The sequence below is a fragment of the Diadema antillarum genome, unplaced genomic scaffold (assembly GCF_040938485.1).
Source record: "Diadema antillarum isolate AM-2024a unplaced genomic scaffold, OU_Dant_1.0 seq00002438_RagTag, whole genome shotgun sequence".
In the NCBI taxonomy this organism is placed as follows: domain Eukaryota; kingdom Metazoa; phylum Echinodermata; class Echinoidea; order Diadematoida; family Diadematidae; genus Diadema; species Diadema antillarum.
In genome coordinates, this window is record NW_027273045.1 from 59,518 (window position 1) to 84,498 (window position 24,981).

At 37.9% G+C, this 24,981-nt stretch overlaps 1 protein-coding gene across 2 annotated transcripts in view; it reads right to left on the reverse strand.

Moving 5' to 3' along the window:
* Window positions 1-24,981, reverse strand: part of LOC139714796 (G-protein-signaling modulator 2-like) — a 61,845-nt gene that overhangs the window by 20,279 nt on the left and 16,585 nt on the right. For both annotated transcript variants that reach the window (XM_071626451.1, XM_071626450.1), the window contains exon 4: window positions 21,620-21,762. In XM_071626451.1, coding sequence (XP_071482552.1) covers window positions 21,620-21,762 — 143 coding nt within the window. The remainder of the gene's footprint in view (window positions 1-21,619; window positions 21,763-24,981) is intronic.

Consider the following 24,981-nt stretch of genomic DNA (forward strand, 5'->3'; position numbering starts at 1 on the left):
TTTCCTAGAGAATCTTAATCTGGTAACATATACATGTACATGTCTTAAGTTTTGTAATGACATTATTCAGGCATTGCAGAGATATACATGTAGGAGAAATTGTGACATTTTAGCATTTAAACTTGACCTTTGACCTTTAGCATGTGTGCCCAAAAGTTGAAAAGCACAGCTTCATAAACTCATACACTTACATTTAATATGCTAAGTTTCGTTTGGATACCTCATACGGCTCTAAAGTTATGTTGTCCACAAAATCGATTAGAGATGGACGGATGGATGGATGGACAGATGGAAAACATAATGCCTCCAGTACCAGTTTGTGGCAGAGGCATACCAATGGAGACATTTCAGTGAAAGCTGTGCAAGGCAACCAGGCAAAATAAAACAGAAAAAAGAACACAAGATCACAAGATCACAAAAACACCTGTGGATTGGGTATTTGTGGGAGAAATAAAATGAGCAGTCTGAAAGCAAGGCTGAAGTACAAAAGAAGGACGATGATAGCACAAGTACGATTTAAAAAAAAAAAATGGAAAGAGAAATCTCGACTGGTGAGATACCTGTTAATAAAGGCACCCAGCAGGAGTGGTGAGAAAATAACAGTTTTTAATTGGATTTATACTGTTTACAATCTATGATAAATTTGAATTTTGGGAATGAATGTGTAAATTTAAGGTCTTTATGTCAATGATCACAATCACCTTACCAACGAGTATATAGCTACATGTAGGTATCAATTTTGAATTACTCTTTCATCATCTACTGTACGAGTCAAATCCACAGGAAAATGAATTTCAGTATATGACGTGCATTGTACATGATAGTCTATGATGACAGCCATTCGGTAGCCAATTTGAAGGGTCATAATGTAACATTTAATAGGTAATTTGTCCAAAATCTTTTGAGAAATATCTTTAGCAATTTTGATATCATTACATGACTACATTTCTGGACCCTTCAGGCTTAATACAAACGCAAAGGGTGAGGCATTAAGCTCTTGACGAGATATATTGAGGGGCTTTTTGGCCATCATTTGTCTTTTGAGGCACCATGGACGACATTCGAACTGCTTCTGAAAATTTATAAATCGGTCATGATTAACACAACCGGAGGACAATCACACAAGGCATTGAGATTTACGATGGCTCTCGATTCCTGCCCCCTTACCGAACCCCCCCCCCCCCTAATATCTCGGAGGCGATTTCACATTGCTTATTAATGTTTGTATCTTAACCTGTTGAGGATGGGCTGATTTTGCTACAACACACATTTCCCATCTAGACACTTGCCCGAGTATACTCAGGACTCGTCCTCAACAGGTTAAGAGAGGGAAGCATTCTGCTGTATTGTTAATCCTGTGCTTATCAGTCAACTCATGAACTTTGCAAACGTGAAACCATCAAATATTATACTTTCATGACATATGTTGTACAGTATTCAAATAACCATAAGTACTATAAACTGTCCCACAAGTAATGTGACATCGCCAACACTGATTACATCAAATATTTCATTTGAATAAAACCATTCTTTTGTAAACTTGAGCTCTGTACCTATCATATTACCAAAGAAGCTAAAACATATTTTAAGAGGTGTTTTGACTTTAAAAAAGAAAAAGAAAAACACATTTTTCTAAGTCCCACAAACCATGGGGAATATCTTCTTTTCTTATCATTGGTCAAATGTCGCTATCTTTTGCAAGTGTATTTTTCTCCTGGCTATCAAGCATGGAAATGATAATTTATTAAATATTCTCATCCTTTTTCAGTATTTGTTTTGATGGGTGAATGTCTTTGAGATGTCCCATTACATGATACACAGATCAGCTTGGACTGTCCTGTCCATGTATCGTTTAATATCTTAAGGTGCTACATAAACGCTTGCCCGATTGCCCGGGACAAGTAAAAATCAGAGTCAGGGAAGTGTTTTGGAACAATGAGAAAATATGTTTGGCCAAATTAGGCAAGCAAAATGTTTGAAGCCACCTTTTTTTCACTTATTTCCCCTTACAAACCCATAAAGTCAAACATTACAGAGGCTCAAAGATAACCACTGTTTTAGTGATGCAATGCACTTTACTTTCATTTCAGCAACTTTCCAACACTTACGTGAAGAAGCCCCAATGCAATGCAATGCCAACATTTGATTGAACCAACTTTGTTTAAATTACACTATTACTCAACTGTGTTTTAAAAGCATGAAAATCAATGTGTGCTGTTTATTCAAACGATTGTGTTTTATAAAGCCCTTGACCTACACATGATTTTCTGTATGATTTTCTGACATTTCTTTTCGTGCAAGTGAAATTCATGTTTGGGCAAGTGTTCTGCAACAATGCAAAAATCTGCCTGCTGGACCAGGCAAGTGATTAAAAAAAAAGTCTTTGTCCATGATGGAAACAAATCCTTCAGTGTAGTAATCTAATGGGACAATATTTACAATAAATGGCAACTTTATGTCTGGGTGGGCATCGGTAGAAGATATATCTACATATTAATAACTGCTGATGTAGGTAGCGCCCTGTGGTTTACCTCTCACCGCAATGTAAAAAAAAACATCACAACAACGTTACGCTGAACTTGCTTTGTAATCAGTTTAGCATGCGTCCTTCAAAAATTAATTTCCAAATAGCGTTTGGCAGTCATATTCTGGGACAGAGAAAACTTTGAATGAATAGCAAACTGCTCAGATGACAATGATGGGAGCACTTTGAGCTAATGAACAATCGCAACAGGTGGACAATACCTAGCATTTGCCCCGAAGCAATTAGCCCTAGTACGTGCTCAGGTACTGCACAACACACCCATGCCCCAGATCCCTGGTGCACGACAAATGTGCAAATTTGCAGGAATTTATTTTGGTCATAATTCGGTTCTCTCTCGGCCTCATGAAAAGCTGGCTTCATTTGTCCAGCGGCAGACATAGAACGCTGTGAAGTTGGAAGGGGATGGATGGGGGGTGTGTATGCGTGGGGAGGGGAGGAGGAGGAGGGGATAGGAAAGTAAGAAGTGGGGAAAATAGAGGATTTGAGTTTTCAAACAGAATCCTGGAAACCACACGACTCCTCAATTGACGTACTGTCTTTAAACTAAAAAGATCAAAATGGAAGACAACTCAACGTAGACCCTTGTGGAAAGAGTTTGCGGTGCCACCATGTGACACTATCATCATGTGATGATGCCACAAACTCTTTTCACATACACACCTCACCATACCACCCACAAGTTTCGGTAAAAGCGCATAGAGTGCACTGAATTTGATATTGGTAAGCTCAACAACAAATAAACGAAACAAAAAGAAACAGAGGAAGAAAAGAGCACGAATACTGTGCAGAGTGAAGTCTTGCACACTCAACTTATTCTTACTGCTTGAACTCAAGTGCCATTTTATCTTCTTGAATACAACATCAGCGTTTAGCCTGCACACAAATGTCATTACGTGTCGTAGACCTGCACCGGCATGCATTTTACCAGACATGATGATATAACGCTATGACGCTTTCCCATTCGCAGCTTAGCAGTCTTGACTTTTTTTTTCCCGTTTCTTTTTTTGTTCGAGCACTTCTGTCTTTCTCAAAAGTGCGGCTCGTCAGAATGATCGCATCCTGCCACAACTCCGTCAATATCAGAGGGGAGGTGTACAAACAAGTGAGAATTTAATGGACGTTGGCGAGGGGAGATTGGCAAAACAATTGCGTTGAGCCCTCACGAGCGCTTTAGAAGGAAAGATGGCCACTGTGCCATGGTGGAAGGGGGGGGGGGGGGGGGGGAGGAGGGAGGAGGGCTCCAGTCGCTAGCCAGCCGCTTGAGCAGGAGACCTGCTCGATAAATCACAGCCTAGCACCGCTTGTCTCCCTGCTTGCATACCATGTGGCTGAAGTGGACGACACTCAGGATATCACCTAGGCGGGGGAAGCCAAGGAAGTGGCGAACAGACACAGTGGGGGCACAGGGAAATAGTGTCGGAGAAAGAGTCACACTACTCTAAACAGGGGAGCAATCTAAGACTGAGAGAGAGAGATAAGAGAAAAAAAAAAGAGAAAGAGATGCAAGAAAAGAGAGAGAAAGAGAGGAGAGGGGGAGAGATGACACAGATGAATGAAGGGGGAGAAAAAAAAGAGATGGAGAAGTGAGATATACAGATACATGACAACAAAGGGATGAGTGAGAGTGGAATGGAGAAAAGTGTCACTAAAATTGGAGAAAAGGAACACAAAAGACTATTAGATTTTGACCAGATAATGTATCGTATGTTCCCTCTCCCTCCCCCCCCCCAATAAAAGAATACAATCGGATTCTCTGCAATATTTTTAGAAATCATTGTCTCGAAATGCGTGCGTCAAACAACATATTTAATCTTCTTGTTTACATATTTGATTTTAAAGAACAATATTAGCTGACTTCATTTAATATACCAGTAATTCACATCTACCAATAATATAAAAGACCTAAGACGAAAAGAAAAAAAAAATGAAAAACATAGATTGAGCTTACTGTGGCCAAGACATGAAATCTGCACAGCAGAATCTAAATTATATATGACAACAACAACTAAAAGTCAAGTAAAATTAATAAGAGAACAGAGATGTCCATTGGGTATCTCGGTATCACTGCGTAGGGTCCATTTGATGATTAAAAGATTGATTTGATGAAGAAAGGGTTGATTTGATGAAGAAACATTCCACTTGTTGCGCGGAGAGTTGACCCCAATGACTATCGCAAATGGTGTTTAATCAGACAACACCACCACATAAAGAGCGAGGCATGCTTTCCAGTGAGCTACATTGTATCTGCGACCTTCGCTGATTAGTTTTCTGGCAGGTCTTGACGTCACACCGTTAATAGCATTCTACTGTTTCCACAATGGAGCTGCCAATTAAGAGAAGAGGTATCTTACGTGCATTATAAAGAGTGTAGAAACTCAAAATACAAACTGGTTGCCAAAGGTGTAGGGGGAATATCAGATATTTCATTCAAAGCTTTTGAGATAAAAAGAGAAACTTGTGTTCCCCTACCCCAACCATTAACACTTTCCTCCACAAATATCCGTCAACTTCATGTACGTACGTACTCACATAATATACTGTATTTGATCACATGACGCAATCACTCTGATTGTATGAAGTACAATGTATCCATTGTGCATGCATTACGTTTTAATTGCCCAGTCACATGGATACAGGACATAATGTTCTCTGGATGAAATGCAATGTGGAGAAATCACATTCATGAGTTAGTAGTACTGTCTAAACACAAAAAACAGACAAACAAAACTTTGAGCCTACTCTACACTGGGAAATATCTGCCAGCACAATATGTGATGTTTGACTTTTATTAAAGTAATGCTGCAACACAAAGCTTGCGATATACATATCACATTCTTTTTTCTTTTCAGTTTTGGGCTAGATACAATGTGTACACTGTCAAGAGCACATGGACTGAGCAGTCTGTATGCAAGCGCGCTGATACGGTGCAACTAACTCACCAAAAGAATATGACCTCGAAGCCTTATTTAAAGTAAACAGCTGGTGTATGCAAAACCGCTGGAGAAGTGTTGCAGGACAATCGCAATATCTCGCCTCAGAAGCCATCAAATGATAAATTCTATGTCCTGCAAATTGAAGGAGAAACTATTCTTTAACTGGCAATGTTAGTTATTTTGGGTTTTATTGAGGATAAACCTGTGAAAATAACGTTGACACTTAGCCTCCAAAAAAAGAAAATTTGGTCGAGCTAAAAAAGTGTTAATTTTTTACATTTTCCTTTATTGCCACAAAAAGAAACTTGTATATGACTTGTGGTAGTATGTCCATACTGCGTTCAAAATATCTTTTCTGTAATATTTGCCACACGGTTATGTTAGGAAAAAAAAAAACGAGACCACTGTTGTTTGTGACCAACGTAAAATCCATAGCATTTAAGAATTACGCAGTCTGATGTATTGGTTTTCGTGCTGCATGAAACAGTTGAAGCACATTGCAGATTTTGTCTTTATATAGGCTGGACCTGTGCCTAAACATTTGATGCTGTATATTCTAGGGTGAAGGACCTTGAAATTGATGGATATGGACAAGTTGTCCCATGACACACCACATGATGGGGCAACCTCTACGGCCTTAACAGCCTGTACTGTGCAAGAATGAGTCTTAAAGGAATAGACAACAGGAGCGTTGCAGGTGGTACGCCATGTGTTGAGGCTATTTGGTACAGACTGTACTAGAATTCAGGGTCTGTAACCTTGGCCCAGACAAAGACACACATATAGTTGTACATGTACAGTACAGTATGTCAGTATGAAAGGATTATCATGGACATCAAATGCACGTCACAAACTGTAAACTATGTGTGAAAAACTGGGAGATAAGAGTGTAACAACCGCAGAGCTGATCGCTGTACATCGGTACATTCCATCTACTAGGGCTGAAATCCACTGATATTGTGTGACAGTATTCACACTATATAGCATCTTTACACTGATCATGTTCACAGACATTTTTTGTTTTAAGGCAATCTCCAAGCATGGTTTAGATTTTGAATTCAAGTTAGAAGTAATTTTCATACTGTCGTGACACCAACGCACTATTTGAAGAAAAGATCTTTATTGAATATCCTATGTTTTCAGCTTTAAAATGTCCACATCTAGTTCAGATTGCCTCACACCTGATGTAAGCTACTGTAAAAGGGATATTTTTGCATGAATAATTTTTCATGCACAGCCTTTTAGATAAATTTCGATTGTTTTTAGTTCCGCAGAATCGGGACATTAATTCCTGGACCATATGGCAAGCAAAAATATTTGTATGCTTTCATTTTTGTGTAAGCTTCTGGTTGCACGAAATATGCAGAAATTTCCTTTTTTACAGTAATCGCTGCCATGTAACTGTGTGATAGTCAACACAATGCTGGCAACAACATTGCAGATGAATCATGTCAAACCAGGAAGATGGAGGCACAGTGTATATGATTTAATTATATGATTTAATTGTCATCATAAAACCCAATCAAACTTGAACTGTTATTTTCTTTTTTATTAACGTAGTATAAACTGATCTGATACGAAAATTGGTTCAGCTTGATTTTTTTGATTTTTTTTAAAAATCTTGTAATGATTTGCCCTGTGCAGTGTGCGGTGGAGGGCATGTGAAGAAACCATAAATTCTTTGTTTTTATCTCATAACGCAACTTGCCACACCAGGGGGGCATTTCATGAAGCATTTTGTCCGACAACTTGTCGAACAAATTTGCTCTCAGCCAATCAGATGCAAGGATTTCAGTAGCTTTTAACATTTTGTCAGACGAAATATCTGAGAAAATGCTTCATGAAATGCCCCCCTGGTCCATGCACTCTGGTGCCCACGGTCACACTCTGGTCATTGTTTAGCCATATTTACTGTAAGCAGTATGGACATTCAATGCCCTTCATTTGCAGCCAAAAGATTTTTTTTTTTTGCATGTGTGTGTGTGTGTGTGTGTGAACAGGGATAGATAAAATCAATTTTTGCACCATGATGCAAAAAGAAAATGCACATGAAACCCTTGTGTGTGAATAAAGCTTTATGAGTAGACATCAAATGGAAGCTTGGTTAGTATGGTACTCTCCTCTGATATTTTAGATGTCTTGTGGTCCATCCGCACAAAGGCAGTGTTTACAACTGATAATGTGATTTTCTTCTTCTTTTTTAAAACAACCAACAACAAAAAATGGTTGGAAGTATACCAAACATAAAGGGTGCACTTCAAATATTAGTGCATATTAGAGATCTACAGGTATGAGACATTTCTGTATGTAATCTTCGATAGGAGCCATGAATTGATAACATAATGAGGAATCTGTATCTACAGCATGACTTAGCACTTTAAAGAGATGGTATAGTTTTGCTTGTGGCCCGAATAAAAGGTGGGACCCATCTTTTATTAGGACCACACCCTAGTTTTGGGATATCTCAGCCATTTCAAAACTGATATTTACCAAACCACTTATGAAATATGAAAGATCATCCAATTCTAAGGGGAATTCAAAGTTATTGATGAAAATCCATTATGAAATGACAGAGATATCCAGACACAAAGTTGTCCTAATAAAAGGTGGGACCCATCTTTTATTAGGACCACAACCAAAACTATACCATCACTTTAAAGGGACTGTACAGTACTGGTTGAGGTGGGAATTCATGTTTTGAACATTCCTAAGTGAGATAATGAAAAGCCTCTTATGAAATATGAAAGAGCATGTACTCTTAAGAAGGATTCAACGTTTATTTGATGAAAATTGGTTTTCAAATGGCCGAGATATCCAAAAAAGTGCTAATAACAAAAGGCGACATGCCACAACTTTATTAGGATCTCTTTGTTTCACCTTGTTTTTGGATATCTCAGCCATTTCAAAACCGATTTTCGTCGAATAAACTTTTGATACCCCTTAGAACTGCATGCTCTTTGACATCTCATAGAGTGGTTTCTGAATATCTCGCAAAACGTGAAAAGCTAAATCCTCACCTCATCCAGAACTGTACACACCCTTTAATCATATCAGATGCCTCTCATCTCAACATGGAGCTACTTTGGACTGACACTGCATGCAGTATCTTGCCAGTTATTAGATAGAGAATTATGATGCAGAGAGTTACTTTTTTCATTTGGAAACCATACAGAATGCCGCTGACATGAACTAATCATGAATATAATGACTTCAGGGGGGCGTTTCATGAAGGAACTTGTCGGATAAAATATCTGACAAGTCAATTATATCCGACAAGTTTTGAGAAATTCTTTAGTCTGATTGGCTGATTTCTCTGAACTTGTCGGATATAATTGACTTGTCAGATATTTTATCCGACAAGTTCCTTCATGAAATGCCCCCCTGGGGGGTTAATGGCAGTGCATTTTTGTCTTTGCCTCAGCTTTCCCCTAAAAAATACATGGAAATGTGTGAGCAGCTGACCAATGCTTCTCAAATACTACAGAACAAGGGAAATTCTGTATGAAGTCCTGCTGTCAGTGAAAAAGAAAGAAAATGTCATACAAGCAGCGTCCTCGCCAAAAAATGAAGTACGCGTGGCGGAAAAGTGCCGTAAGGTAGTTTGAAATATTTACGCGTGGTGGCTCAAACTGAACACGTGGTCGGGTCGTCGAGGGAAGAAACGGCGCTTACACACCGACATGCGCGTGCGTGAGAAGCATGCAAAAACAAAACAAAACAAAGAGAGAGAGAGAGAGAAAGGGACAAAATTGGTGCGATATCGCACTGTCGACTCTGCGTTATAACGTTACAGCTTCGTAGCTAAAAAAATGGTACTAAAAGTGTCCGAAATCATCCCTCCGTTTGTAACAGATCTTATATATGCAGGGCTCGACACTAACGGTGGCCCGGGGTCACCAAAAAGTCGGATGTTTGCCTTTGCTTTTGGAAATGAACAGCGGTAACAATCGGCTCCATACGATGCCAAGATAACTGTGGGATGTTTGTTTTTAAATTTCGAAATGAATAACAGGACCATTACATTAGTTGCGTTTGATGGTCAATTTAATGTTTGATGTTTGCTTTGACATTCAGAAATGAATAACAATAGTATTCAACTCCGTCCGATGATAAAATGAATGCCGGAAGTTTGTTTTACGTTCGGAAGTAAAGAACAATAAAATTCAGCTCCGGAAGATACTAAAATAAATGTCGAATGATCCCTTTGACGTTCGGAAATGAATAACAATACTATTCAACTCCGTACGATGATGAAATGAATGTCTGATGTTTGCTCTTACGTTCGAAAGTAAATAACAATAACTTTTAGCTCCGGAAGATGCTAAAATAAAATAATGTCAGATGAGTTCTTTTATACGTTCGGAAGTGAATAGCAGTAATATTCTGCTCCATACGATGCTAAAACAACTGTCGGATGTTTGCTTTTAAATTTCGAAATGAATAACAGTAACGTTCAGCTGCGTTTGATGATAAAGTAAATATCTGATGTCTGCCATGACGTTCAAAAATCAAAAATAGTATAACATTCGGCTCCGTACGATGCTAAAATAATTTACAGGCGATTCATTTCACTTTCGGAAGTGGACAGCAGTAACATTCGGCTCCGTACGATAATAGAATATATGTCGGATGTTTGCCTTTGCTTTTGGAAATGAACAGCGGTAACAATCGGCTCCATACGATGCTAAGATAACTGTCGGATGTTTGCTTTTAAATTTCGAAATGAATAACAGTAACATTTAGTTGCGTTCGATGGTAAATTTAATGTTTGATGTTTGCTTTGACATTCGGAAATGAATAACAATAGTATTCAACTCCGTACGATAATATGAATGCTGGAAGTTTGTTTTTACGTTCGAAAGTAAATAACAATAAAATTTAGCTCCGGAAGATACTAAAATAAATGTCGAATGATCCCTTTGACGTTCGGAAATGAATAACAATACTATTCAACTCCGTACGATGATGAAATAAATGTCTGGTGTTTGCTTTTATGTTCGAAAGTAAATAACAATAACTTTCAGCTCCGGAAGATGCTAAAATAAATGTCAGATGAATACTTTTACGTTCGGAAATGAACAGCGGTATAACAATCGGCTCCATATGCTAAGATAACTGTCGGATGTTTGCTTTTAAATTTCGAAACGAATATCAGTAACATTTAATTGCGTTCGGTGGTAAATTTAATGTTTGATGTTTGCTTTGAGGTTCGGAAATGAATAACAAAAGTATTCAACTCCGTACGATGATAAAATGAATGCCGGAAATTTGTTTTGACGTTCGAAGGTATAAATAACAGTAAAATTTAGCTCCGGAAGAAGCTAAAATAAATGTCAGATGAGTGCTTTTACGTTCGGAAGTGAATAGCAGTAATATTCTGCTCCATAAGATGTTAAAATAAATGTCGGATGTTTGCTTTTAAATTTCGAAATGAATAACAGTAACGTTCAGCTGCGTTTGATGATAAAGTAACTATCTGATGTCTGCCTTGACGTTCAAAAATGAAAAATAGTATAACATTCGGCTCCGTACGATGCTAAAATAATTTCCAGATGATTCATTTCACTTTCGGAAGTGGACAGCAGTAACATTCGGCTCAATTCGATAATAAAATAATGTCGGATGTTTGCTCTTAAATTTGGTAATGAATAACGTTAATATTCTGCTCCGTACGATGCTAAAATAAATAACAGATTGTTGCTTTTACATTTGGAAATGATTAACGGTATCAATCGGCTCAGTTAGGTGCTAAAATAAATAACGGATGTCATGCTTTCACGTTCGGAATTGAATAAGGATAACATTCATGAAGCTCCGTAAGGTGCTAAAATGAATGTCGGTTGTTTGCTTTTAAATTTAAAAATCATTTACGGTATAATTCGGCTCCGTAAGGTGCTAAAATATTATAGTAAATGTTGGATGATTGCTTCAACAATCAGAAATGAATAACAGTAACTTTCGGCTCTTTACAATGCTAAAACAAATGTCGGATGTTTACAAATGTCTGCAAATGATCCCACTTTCTCATTTCAAACGTAAGTTTTGATCACCTAAATAGGCATCAACTTTTATAGTAATCTATAAGCCTATTTGCTAAATCTTAGAACTCTGAATAACGGTAAGATGATTGATTTTCATTTATTTCAGACATCACTTCAGTCATACTTTCTTTTTATTTTTCTAACGGACCGGTATCACACTGCAACGCTGCGTATAGCTTGGCTCTGCGTCGCTGAAAATGTGACTTATAGTCTGCGAAATCATCTTTTCTTTTATAACAATAGTGGATACGTGTATAACTTAATAAAGTATCGGTTTGCATCATTTTTTTTTACACTTTGTTTTGCGTTTCTTTTTTATTTTAAGGATTGCACTGATTTGAAGAAAAAAAGGAAAAGGAAGAAAATATCGGTGCTACTAGACTATAACGAAGCGTCAACCCACCATAAAAGCTGCGTTTACGTTAACTTTGCGTTGCTGAAAATGTGACTAAAAGTCGTAGTAATTATCTTTCCTTTAATGCAATATTGTTGATACTTGTCACGTAATAAAGTGCAAGTTTCCATCGCTTTCATCCTTTATTTTTGTCCATTTCTTTCTCTATTTCAAGTCTCACACGATTAAGAAGAAAAAATGAGCAAACGAAGAAGTTTTGAAAAAGAAAAGAAAAAGAAGAAAATATTGATGCAAGTATAACAAAACGGCATCGCGGTATCAAAGCTGCGTTTATAGCTTAACTTTGCGGTGCTGAAAATGTGACTTCCAGTGTCCGAAATTATGTTTTCTTTCATCATACAATGACGTAATTGTTGTTATTCATCATGTAACTAAAGGGAAGGTTTGCATCTGTGCACTATTTCCTTTCGTCTCATTTTTTTTTTTGTTCTGTTCTTTAAAAATCACGCTATTTAGAAGAATGTGGAAAGAAAACGAAGATGATGAAGAAGAAAAAAATAGTGCAACTGTCGTAAGGAAGCAGCATCCATGCTCTATCAACTCTGCATTTAGTTTAACTAAACGTCTCTGTGAAGTGACTTAAGTGTCCGAAATTCTTTTCTTTCATGACATGATTGTTGATATTTATCACGTAACTAAAGCATATATTTCAATCGCATTTGTATAATTTCCTTTGTGTTTTTTTATGTCAAGAGTCGCGCAATTTAGAAGAAAAAATAACAGCTAGAAAAGATTAAAAGAAGAAAGTATTAGTGGAACGAACTGAGCGCAGAGTCAGCGGCCTCGCACTAAATGTGACTTCAAAAATATCTCCCAAATTATCGATTCTTTTATGACAATATTGTGGATACTTATCACTTAATATAGTGAGGGTTTGCATTGCTTTCATACTTTCTTTTGCGCTATATTAAGTTCTTTTTTTTATTTCAAGGATTACACTGATTTGAAGAAAAATGGAAGAAGAAGAAAATACCGGTGCAACAAGATAACAGAAGCCCGGCATCCCGCTATATGAAAGCTGCGTTTTATCAAAGCTTTCTTGCGTCGCTGAGAATGTGACTTATCTAGAGTTTATTTTATTTTATCATTCAAGAATCGCGAAATTTAAGAGAAAAGAAAAAAAAGGAAAATGATTTAAAAGAAGAAAGTATGAGTGGAACGAACTGATGGCAGAGTCCGTGACATCACACTATATCAACGCTTTATGTCACTAAAATGTGGCATTTATAGAGTCCGAAATTATGATCTCGTTTATAATCGTTAGTACTTATCAAGTAATAAAGTGTAAGTTTGTATCACATTTTATTCTTTCGTCTATTTTCCATCATATTATAGTATACTGTACTTCAAAGATCACGCAATTTAGGAGAACATGCATACGTCTTCGTCTTATTTCTTGTCTCCCTCTTTTGCTGTATTTCCCCTCAAATGAATGATGAAAATAAAAATCATGTACATGTCTCCCTCACAACAAAAAGTTAAATCTAACCGGATCGAAGACGCTTGACATCCTCCCCCCCCCCCCCCTTTGCAAAAATTTCCAAGAACTAGCTCGAGAGTAGAATTAAAGGAATCATTACAAAGATCATGATTCTATTAATTTAGTCTTTCTTTTGGCCCACAGTAGAAGCATCGAACAGTCGATCATACTAGTAATCCGGGATAATAGTGTATACTTGATTATTTTAGATGTTCCTGAACTATAGAAAGGAACTGATTAATCACTCGATTTATTGAATCACAGAAAGACAATAATTATGAAAGGACACGTCTCGATTGCAGACAGAAATTCACTAATAGTATGTGATATGCAGCCACTACCCGATTAGACAGTAAAATCACGACAATTTCAGGCTCATTAAAACTGTGTATTACTTTTCAAAGTTTGAAAGAATTTCACCTATGAACTGTGACGGTCCACTATATACGGAGATGATTTGGCTATCAACATTCGTTTGTTTCTTGTTTTGTTATGTCTTGTCTGTTTGTTTGCTTGCTTGTTTTTGTTTGGTTTTGTTTTTGCTCGTACAAGACATGACGATTTCTTCGTATCGAATGTAAACTGTTACCGCAATCAAGCCATAAAGCGCAGCTGCGGCGCATTCGATTCATTGAACTTGAAGTAGCCTCAAACAAGGCAAGAGCACATGGGACGTGTCTCGCACATCGGCACATCCACACACAGCGAGACATTTAGCAATCATCGTTATGGCAGACAGTCTGATTTCAATCATGGGAAAAGAAACTGGAATATTTGGGAAAATGTTTAAATTCAAATAAAATGAAAAAAAGCCTATATATAAAAACGTATGGCTTATTCTGAGTTCTAAGATTTAACATAGGTTTATAGATTGTTATAAAAGTTGATACCTACACATGTGTATTCAGGTGGTCAAAACTTACGTTTGAAATGAGAAAGTGGGGGCATTATTTTGTAGACATTATGTAAACATCCGACATTTGTTTTAGCATTGTAAATAGCCGAAAGTTACCGTTATTCATTTCTGATTGTAAAAGCAATCATCCAACATTTACAAGTATTTTATCACCTTACAGAGCCGAATGTTATACCGTTAATCATTTTCAAATGTAAAAGCAAACAACCGACATTCATTTTAGCTTCTTACAGAGCAGAATGTTATCCTTATTCAGTTCCGAACGTGAAAGGAAACATCCGTTATTTATTTTAGCGTCTAACTGGGCCAATTGATACCGTCAATCATTTCCAAATGTAAAAGCAAGAATCTGTTATTTATCTTAGCATGTACGGAGCAGAATATTTCCGTTATATTCATTTCCAAATTTAAAAGCAAACATCCGTCATTATTTTATTTTATTATCGTACGGAGCCGAATGTTACTGTTGCCCGCATCCGAAAGTGAAATGAATCATCTGACAATTATTTCAGCATCGTACAGAGCCAAATGTTATACTGATATTCACTTCCAAACGTAAAAGCAGTAATCTTACATTTATTTTGGCATCTTCCTGATCCGAATGTTATTGCTATATACTTTCGAATGTGAAAGCAAACATCCGACATTTATTTAATCATCATACGGAGTTAGATATTATTGCTATTCATTTCCGAACGTCAAAGGGGTCATTCGACATTCATTTTAGCATCTTCCGGAGCTGAATGTTATTGCTATTTACTTTCGAACGTAAAAGCAAACATCCGGCATTTATTTTAGCATCGTACGGAGTTGAATATCATTGTTATTCATTTCCAAACGTCAAAGCAAACATTCGATATTTATTTTAGCGTCTTCCGGAGCTGAATTTTATTGCTATCTACTTTCGAACATAAGAGCGAACATCAGACATTTGTTTTATCATCGTACGGAGTTGAATATTATTGTTATTCATTTCTGAACGTCAAAGAGGTCATCCGACATTAATTTTAGCATCTTCCGGAGCCGATTGTTTGATACCGCTGTTCATTTCCAAAAGTAAAGGCAAACATCCGAAAAAAGGGAGGTCGAAACGTATGAAATGAAAAAAAAAATACGAATTTTAGAGCTGCTGAGTACAATACTACTGCTGTAAAAGTGGTTTCTTTCGCATACAGAAACTTTCGCGGTTTCCATCGGTGCCGACTTTTTCGCGTGTGTTTGAATTCACGGTCGGTAATGATAGCGTTGTTACAAGCGACGAGTTCAAAACATATTCGCGTGATGTTAAATTCGCGGTTCAACCTCAAAGCGCGAAAAGCGCGAAAATAAAACTACCGCGAAAGAAACCACTTTTACAGTAGTTCGTGCTTCCAAACATTGGCAGCTTTGGTTGCTGGATCACTCGCACATGGCTCGATCTGCGATCTGCTGCTCCGGGGATTGCGCGCGTACACGTGTAGTAACAGTGCAACTCACAGTGATCGGAGAGAAGCGCCCGTAAAATTTCTGCACCGGAATCTCGGTGAACGTGGTATAATACTGCGCTCACTGTGCACCTGCGTATGCTGGCAAGCAAAGTGGAATAGGTAATGGACCGCGTGCGATGCGGGTACATCGCACACGATCGACGATCTTGCGGCTAAAGCGAGCGCCGAGCAATGTAACTGTCGAGCATGCGTTCGAAGGAAACTGCAAAAGATTTTTTGTTTTAATGGGAACAATTACAAAAAGGGGAAGGAAGATAACAAAAACTCTGAAAATTACGCGTGGTAGTCCAAATTTACGCGTGGCGCAAAATTGGTCGCCACAATTTACGCGTGGCGCAAAATTGGCTGCCACAATTTACGCGTGGCGCGCCCGCCACGCGTAAAACGCCTGGCGAGGACGTTGCATACAAGACATTCATTGGACTTTGACTTTTTGAGGGGCCCTATTTCTCAGGGAAGTGCTTCCTGTTTCCTGAATAACAAGCAGTTTTACAGTAAACTTACTTACTGTAAAGCAAGATATATTTGCGCCATGAAATCGTCGTGAATTGCCATTGGCATCCAATGCATATATAGTTCAGACAAGAACTTTCATGTGCATTTCAATTTTGTGAATCTTGGCTCTTGCAAAATTCGCAAAATTAAAATGCATACGAAAATTTCTGGTTCTACAATACATACATTAAATTACATTTTTCCTCCCTTCTCCCATCATACTGCTATTCACACAATCAACCGCTGGCTACGAAAAATTGGCGTTTGTTTCATACTTCCTGCTCTAGCGATCATTTCTTTGTGAATCGTGAGAAAATGTACTTTTTTCAAAAGTAAAAAACACACACATGAGCACATAATTAAGAGTAGTTATTACATCAACACTATTAAAATTCTGTTTAATAACCATGCCATGGCAGTAAAAAAAAAATGTAATTTTTATGCCCATAATTCGATAGTTTGCAGATGGAATTACACTGAACAATTGTGTTGATAAGCAATTCCAATCAACACAAATTATACAGAGAGTATAGGAAAGGAAAAGTTTAATGACCATGCCATGGCAGTAAAAACATTATAATTTTAATGCCCATAATTTGGGAATTTACAGGAGTAGATACACTTTCACAATTGTAAACAACTCCAATGAGTACAAATATGCAGGGAGAGAATATGGGAGTTAACCCCTCCTATGAAACCGTAGCAAACAGGATGAGCCATTGACAAGATCGGAGGGAAAATATGCAGGTAGTATGCTGAAGTCGCAAACAGCACCAATGGTGTATCACCTTACCAGTCCTGAGAGAACCAAAAATATTGTCATGTTTTCATATCTGTGTCGGGACTTAAATACAGCTACAACTCTCGCAGGCCCATTTCACACAAGTCGAGATACATGTACATAATTGCAATGCTGAATTTTACGATTACAATTGGAATTGGAATGATCGTCCGTACACATGACCGAGGAAGGCTTTGCAGATTCTGCCGTTTTGAATTTCAGAGTAAGGAGGGGAGGTGTGGCTTCTTTCTGAGTTTCTATCGATCACTCTTGAGTGATAAGTAGCATGCACACTGACTGCAGTGCGAGAATTTCAGGAGCGCGGTTTTTTGGCGGAAGTCGTAGAAAGGTCTCCGTAAGCTCCACCCCCCAAAAAAAACACAACTTTGGCGTCAATCCATACACACGACTGTTTTGTTCTGAAATTCTGGAGAATCGTGATGGGAGAACACCTCCAGAGTGTCATTTGAATTACAGTAGGAATTACGATTCAAATCACCCTCTGCGATTCCAGTTTACATACACATGGCCAAAATGTCTCATTTGAATCATGATTCTAGTGATCGGCATTAGAAAAGTGATTCAAATTATGCACCCTTGGTACGTATGAAAACAGCCCAAGTCTACAGATCAGGAAACACACACTGGATATCTCCTCATGTACAAAAATATATTCTATATCAGGAAGGGGCAATCTCAGCTTACAACAGTACCTAGATATTTTCAGATACAGTGGCATATGGTGTGTTAAACTTGCAAGCTGAGAAAGCAGGGCAAGGTTTATAATGTCAGGATGAAAATACGGGTCTAATTTTCAAGTTTGTTAAAACTTGTCAGTACACAATTCTGCCGCCTGCCGCCTGCCGCCTGCCGCCTACCCCTGAACCTGTGACACCCGCAGCAAAAAAAAAAAACTAAAATCAGGCTCAAGTCAATTCAAATCAAGTCAAGAAGATGAGCCAGCTACTGCGAATTGCAATCAGTCCTTCAATACACAACATGATTGACAGGTCAATAATGCATCCCTGCATTACATGACACCAGTGATACATGTATGGGACCAGGTTGCAAACTCTGTAAACAAGGGTGTCGAGTGGAGCATTCATGTCGGCATCAAAAAACTGTGAATTTGTTTCATATTCTTGACTTTTCCTGGAAGTTGCCAACGGGTAGATTATATACGCCCCCAGTAGAACAGAAATGAAGGCTGCTGGGTTGTGTGAATTTGACTCTGCGTATCTCAAAGCAAAGAAACAGTTAACAAGATTCAAATTGCTTTTGACCTCACTTTTTAGCCCCCATCCAAGACTGCCCATATCATGCATGACAGTTATTATTCAAAATGAATGCATCACGCTTGGCAACATTTTAGAATATTCATAAGCTGATGAAATCCTGGCAGCTTTTCTAACTTTATCAGAAAATGACTTACAGTCTGTAATATTGCATTTTAAGAAGCTGCTTGACTAGGTGAACTGCTGTTATTACAGGTCATCATGGCATCAACTTTTTGGATGTTTATTCACCTCCCTTACAGCAATAATTGCACATTATCGTTATTTTTTTTTTTTTTTGGGGGGGGGATGGGGGTCTTTGACCTTGATTGTGCAATGATTGACCTTTGCTCTCATGACTTAACTTCAGTCCATTCATCCTTGTATGGTCTTGAATGCAACTGAAAACAACTTTACCAGTTTTGTAGCAATATCTTGAATTCTGATTTAAAAGAAAGAATTTCACACACACACTCCAACCAAAGACTAAAAACCCTCAAGTTCAAGTGTGTGTAGAAGGATAAAGAATAAGACATAGCCTGGCCTGCAGAACCGTTCTTTCGTGAATCAATTAGTATGACTCAATCAGGGATACACCACTGATTTACTGTATACGCTGTTATTTTCGCGTACAGATATTTTCACAAATGAGGAGGTCATAGACATATTCGCGACATGTTGTTTTCATGAACTGATGCCAACGCTAAACTAAATGCGCTATTACCCTAGCGCATAAAGACATTTTCGCATGTTGTTAAATTTGCAATCCAACTGAGATTCGCGAAAATCAAACCCTCGCAAAAATAACAGCTTATATACAGTATTGCAATCATCAATTGCAAAATCCTCACATTTAGTGCAACTGCATCCAAATGACAGGTTGGAAGCAGTTTGATTTTCATGTTGTTGTGCCTACAGACCAGCGTTGCTACAGACACTAAAACACGAACTGTAGGGTGAAGCTCTCCCTGCCTGTCCTTATGCTCTTGCACCTCAAAACTATGGAGAGTCTTGTCCACTGGAACGTGGCTTACAATTGTGTGACCATCATCTGGCAGAGAAGCGATGAATATTGAACGGTGGTGTTTCTGTTTTGGTAGCATTATGATGCTTCCTCCCTCCCTCTCTTCCCAAACCATGTAATTCATAATGTCCATATTCTTCCTTTGAAAAGCAGGATTTAACGTTCACTGACTGTGATTATCAATTCGACAGCAGGAAAGGAAATGCATCCCACTCATCCTATGTTAGTGCTTTTCAAGCTTAAGCATTGCATCTTAGAGTCTTGGGTAACTCTTTTTGCAACCGGTATAAACCTTACCAGCTCAAACAACCCAATACACTCCTGTATCCCAGCCTTATGGAAACGATTATGTTGGAAATTGCTGATACATGAACTCCTCCCTTTAAAATAGGAGCCGTTTTTCTTTTAACTTTTCTTCTTCTTCTTCTTCTTCTTCTTCTTCATCTTCTTTATCTAAAAAAAAAAAAGAAATGGAGGGGGGCATGCTTGCATTCTGCATGCAGCACTTGTGGGGATTGATGCTGCAGTATCATGGTTTACCATTGCATTGAAATGTGGCTCATTTGTGGAGACACCTGTATTATTAACCTAGAAACACCAAGTAACATAACGAGTCAGCCACGTAGTGCATGAAAATGAGCCTGATTTCAAATCATGCATGCAATGAACATTTAACGAGATATCGCCTACGACCAATCAGAATCCAGACCTTGTACTTGATTTTATGCCCGACTTCACTTAGTATAAATTGTCATGCCAATAGTGACAGCAAGAAAATGGTGCTGTTTAACCTCCACACATTAAATGCGGCACATGATCACAAGAAATTGAGAAGAGAGGAGAGAAAATGTTGCAAGGAATAAATGTGGACTAAATATAGGAGACCAAAACTGACATTTGGACAAATACACTGACTGCCACTGGGCCAGTGTGATATACAAAAAAGCCTTGGATTGCTCACTTCATCTCAATACAATGCTTCAAGTTTTGGGACAGTCTCTATCTAGATTTACATCTTGAAGGCATTATTTACCATTTGCAGATGTAGAAAAAACAGCTTTAAAAATAGTGCTTTCAATTAGCTCTAAAATGTGAGTTAGGGATAGAAACACCAATGTAAAAATGTTGATCAGCATAATCAGTGTTAAGTATTGCTAAATTTCCAAAATGTGAACAATAGTTTTACAAAAATTGTTTCTAGAATAAACCATCTACAGTTATAGTTTATTGAGAAAAATAGTGATATCTCCTTACATTTTAGACTTTATTGCAAATTCCATATGGTAGGAGGTTTTGTGATACAACTGACCTACATATGTAATGCATCAAATGTGATAAATCGAACACATTTCAAATCACTGTTCCTGATGGTAAACAGCGTGGCTTTCAATTTCATTAATGATTGCTAAAATGAAGAACGAGAGCTATCATTTGCATGTGGCTAAACCAGATGTACCACAGCATAAAAAGAGAAAGTCATCCACTTGTCAAAATGAGCATAGCAGAGGCTAAGACCTCATACTTTTGGTACTGTACTGTAGGCAAGCGCCAACAGGAGTGACAGTAAATTTTATTTGCCCTTGGCAAATGGTCTCGGGGATTGTATTTGTACCATGCATTACACAGCCTAATCTGAGAATCCTCTCATCTGATTGGCTGAAAGAACGGGAAGGGGTAAAACAGGGTCTAATATGACCCTGTTGGTGCCAGTAGGATTTGCCATGCCCATGTGGACTACCAGCAGTACATGAACCCACTAAATGAAAACATATAAATGTAGCACCTTGACAGTAACTGAACCGATAAGTAACTACATAAAATAAAATTCAGCATACAATGTACTCTTGGCCTTGTGTGTACATGTAACCTGCCAGTACATGCAGTGGCTGACCAATTAATTTGCTTTCACAAATTAGGAATGACACACATTTGAGGTTACAAGGTTAAAATCCTGAAGCTTGTAGTGGAGATCTTAAAGCTCACTGCATTTATTTGAGATACAGCATAACCTCTGTTGCCACACAATTTCAACCATGTCTTTGATATATAACAAAAACAGTCAACATTCTTTATATGTTGTGCACACTTAAAAAAACAACGAACAGTTCAGAAAAACAAATATAAGATGAAGCAAAACAAATCAAAACAAACATTCAACAAAGCAAAAAACACAAAAAGAAAAGTTGCTAGATGGTTGAGCAGGAATTTAATAAGTAAGGTGGACTCACTGGTAGAATTGGATGGCTTCCTTCAGACAGTCAGTAACCTCCTGGGGGAAGTCCCCTGGATCTTGATGACCACTTCGCCCTGCATGCTTCCCTTTGGCATGGTAGATATTACCCAGGTTGTAGAGTGCCCTCCCTTCTCCTATCTGAAAGTGTTGAATTGACATTAAAAAAGGATAATAATAATAATAACAAACTATAACATAAAACCATCATTAGATACACACACAAACACATGAGGAGAAACAAATTTGTAAATGTGAACATGACATGTAATATTATACAAATAGTGAATGGTAACGAGTGCAATGGTACAAGATTTCGCACAAGGTGAAAGATAGTGGCGCTCTATTCAACGAGGTGAAGCTGAGTTAAATAGTGCGCCTCATCTTTCACCGAGTGCAAAATCTTGTTCCATTGCACGAGTAAAGACCATACACTGTTTGTAATATCAATATACAACATCTCAAACGTCAACAGAATGTGGTCCACACAGATTCTTGGATTTAGCAGAGAAATGGCAACCATTTTTCGTGAAAGACGAATGAGTGACCACACAGTCACAGTCATGTGTACGTGTACGTACGTGGACGCGAAGCCAATCATCGAAATTGTTTACAAAAAAAGAGTGACAGAAGTATGAGCTTAAGTGCGCTTGTAATTGTTGAGTGAGCGCAGCAAATGTTTGTTTATTGTGACATCAGAGCCGTGTGATGGAACAAAAACTTCGAGTCAATCGTGAGTTTAAAACAGGAGTCAATGGAAATGGGTGACATCAGCCATGTGCTATCCATTTTTACTCAAACAAAACTGCACGGCTGCCAGCCACAGTGTGCGATGGAACTTTTAACTAAATGTCACATGATGGGCAATCGACCAATCGGATAGCTACATTCTTTTTAGGTGTTGTATAAGAACATCTGATTCACCTTTAATACACAAACTCTGAATGAAAGTCTGAATGCATGTTATTTAGATGAGAATTACATGTGAATGTATGTTCATTATGTTGCGAATAATATCTAATTCATGTGAGTTTGTGTAGGAATTTTGTTTGAGTTTGAAATCCCCCCTTTCCCAGTAATTATGAGATCGAAAAAATAAAATCATGCCGAGATTGCATCCGGATAATAGAGAGATCTGGATAAGGGGAGGGCGGATAGGAGAGGTTGGACTGTACAGTTGTATGTCTGTGTATGTTCACTAGAGTAAACACAGTAGAGTAATGCAATTTTATGCATGGAGTTTTGCAAAGATCTCCTAGGAGAACAAGAAAGCAGCTTCATTTGCATGTACACAAGTACTAACATGAATCAACAAGTTTTGTCCTCATTTTTAGGGAATAATGAGGATGAATATATTACTTGTCATCTAGCCTTGTGAGGCTTATGTACAAAATATTGCACCAACTATTGTGTCTCCAGAGCATGGCAATGTACAAATACATGATTAATACACTGAGTATGTCTTAATTGCTACATTTGGAGACAAATATTGACAGAATTTTTTATAAAAACATGATCTATGCAAACACTTCCCAACAAAAATTATGGCCTAATATGGCAACTACATGTAAGTGCAAAAACATGATCACTAATTTGCCCCCATGAGACAGGGTCTGCCACATCTATGTTAGATGTGGAGTTTACAGCGCCGGTATCTGTAGAGAGTGAGTGGTGGGGGGGGGGGGGGGAGGAGTGGCTGTAATTCTTAATATTTCTTTCAGATGACTGAGTAAAATGCATTATACTACAATGGAAATTTCACCAGAACTCCCTTTAACTGCTGATATTCATAAATTTAGAGTGCAATTCCATGTGATGAAGTTGACTTCTAAATGAAAAAATGAAACAAAATAAAATAAGAAAAACAGAGTGATGAATAGAAGTGTTATCAGAGTCAGACATGAAATTCCATCAAGCTTTCATACATGTATTTATTAGTGGAAAAGAGAGCAAAGAAAATGGATTCTTAACCCACCATTGACGAAATACACTGTATCTACAGTGTATCATTCATTTTACCTAATTTCACTTTCAGAATCTATCCATGATGAAAGCCCACTTAAAATTAGACATTCTGCAGAGCTGCACTTAAAGAATTGAAATATGATTCATCTCAAGGAGATCAGAAACAGCTCCTAAACTACATACAGTACAATTGTATTGTACATGTACAATTTGTAAACGTATGTGTGTAGGTGCTTTGTCTTTGTTGTTTCTTTTTTATCATTATGGAGGGGGGGGGGGGGGTTAATAGCACTGCTACCAAACAATATGGTCTGCCTTAACGACATTCATTATTCCATACTTTCCAGTCATTTAACACAGTATGCATCAAGTTGCACACATACTGTATTGTCAGAAAGTGAAGATCTATATATGCAATACTCATTTAAAGGCCTTCTAGCTCTGAATGACAGAAAAGTAGCAGAGAAGTGATGCACGCCGATTAAAGCATGGTTTACCTCATATGGATACATAGGCAGTCCGAAATTAGTTTGCAGGCGCAAAAACTTGTTGGACGTAAACGAGTCTGTGCCAAAGCATCTGTTTCGTATCTATTCCCTCCACTCGCTGTCAGTGCTCCTTGCTGAGAGAGGCTACAGTACAGGGCCTATGGGACAGTACCAGTGGTGTATGTACAGGTAGTCTTGGAGCAGACTCCTTTAAAGACCAACCAAGGTTTGTACAGGTCTGCAAACTACAGTGTAGTCCGGAACATCTGACTGATACAAATCAATTTGCTATCTTGTACATGTACTGTACAGATTTCTAGTGTTCTAGTGATACGCCCTTTCCAGCTACAGAAGCATGCACATAAACATTGAACACAAACAACAAAATGTAAACATCTTCTCGAGATATTCTCCCTCTCTTCCTCTCTTTCTCTGTCCCTCAATCAAATTTGGCATTTCCACTTAAAGTGATTGCCGATTCTGATGTTGCTCCGATGTGTAGCAGATTAGTGATGAAATTGTCCAGAGCGTGACGTCAACCAAAGTGCATTAAATTTTTGACAGGTCTTACATCGTATTCTAGCTAAATGTTAATACCACATGAACTGTATTGTTCTGACATTTTGCAGTGTTTCTATTTATACCAAAAAAAAAATGAAATGAAACAGAAGATGCCCACTTTCAAACTCCATCCCCTCTAATGTTTCCATGATAACCACATCATGTTATCAACACACATCTATTCCATTCTTAGCCGTGCTTACAAGATGCACACTATGCAGAAATACATACATTGTACATACGTACATACGTACAAACGAACAAGTCATGTATTCTATGACACGAAAGGTTGAGTTTTCCAGCAGTTTACAAAGGATAAAAAATGTCAAGCTGATTGATTTAATAA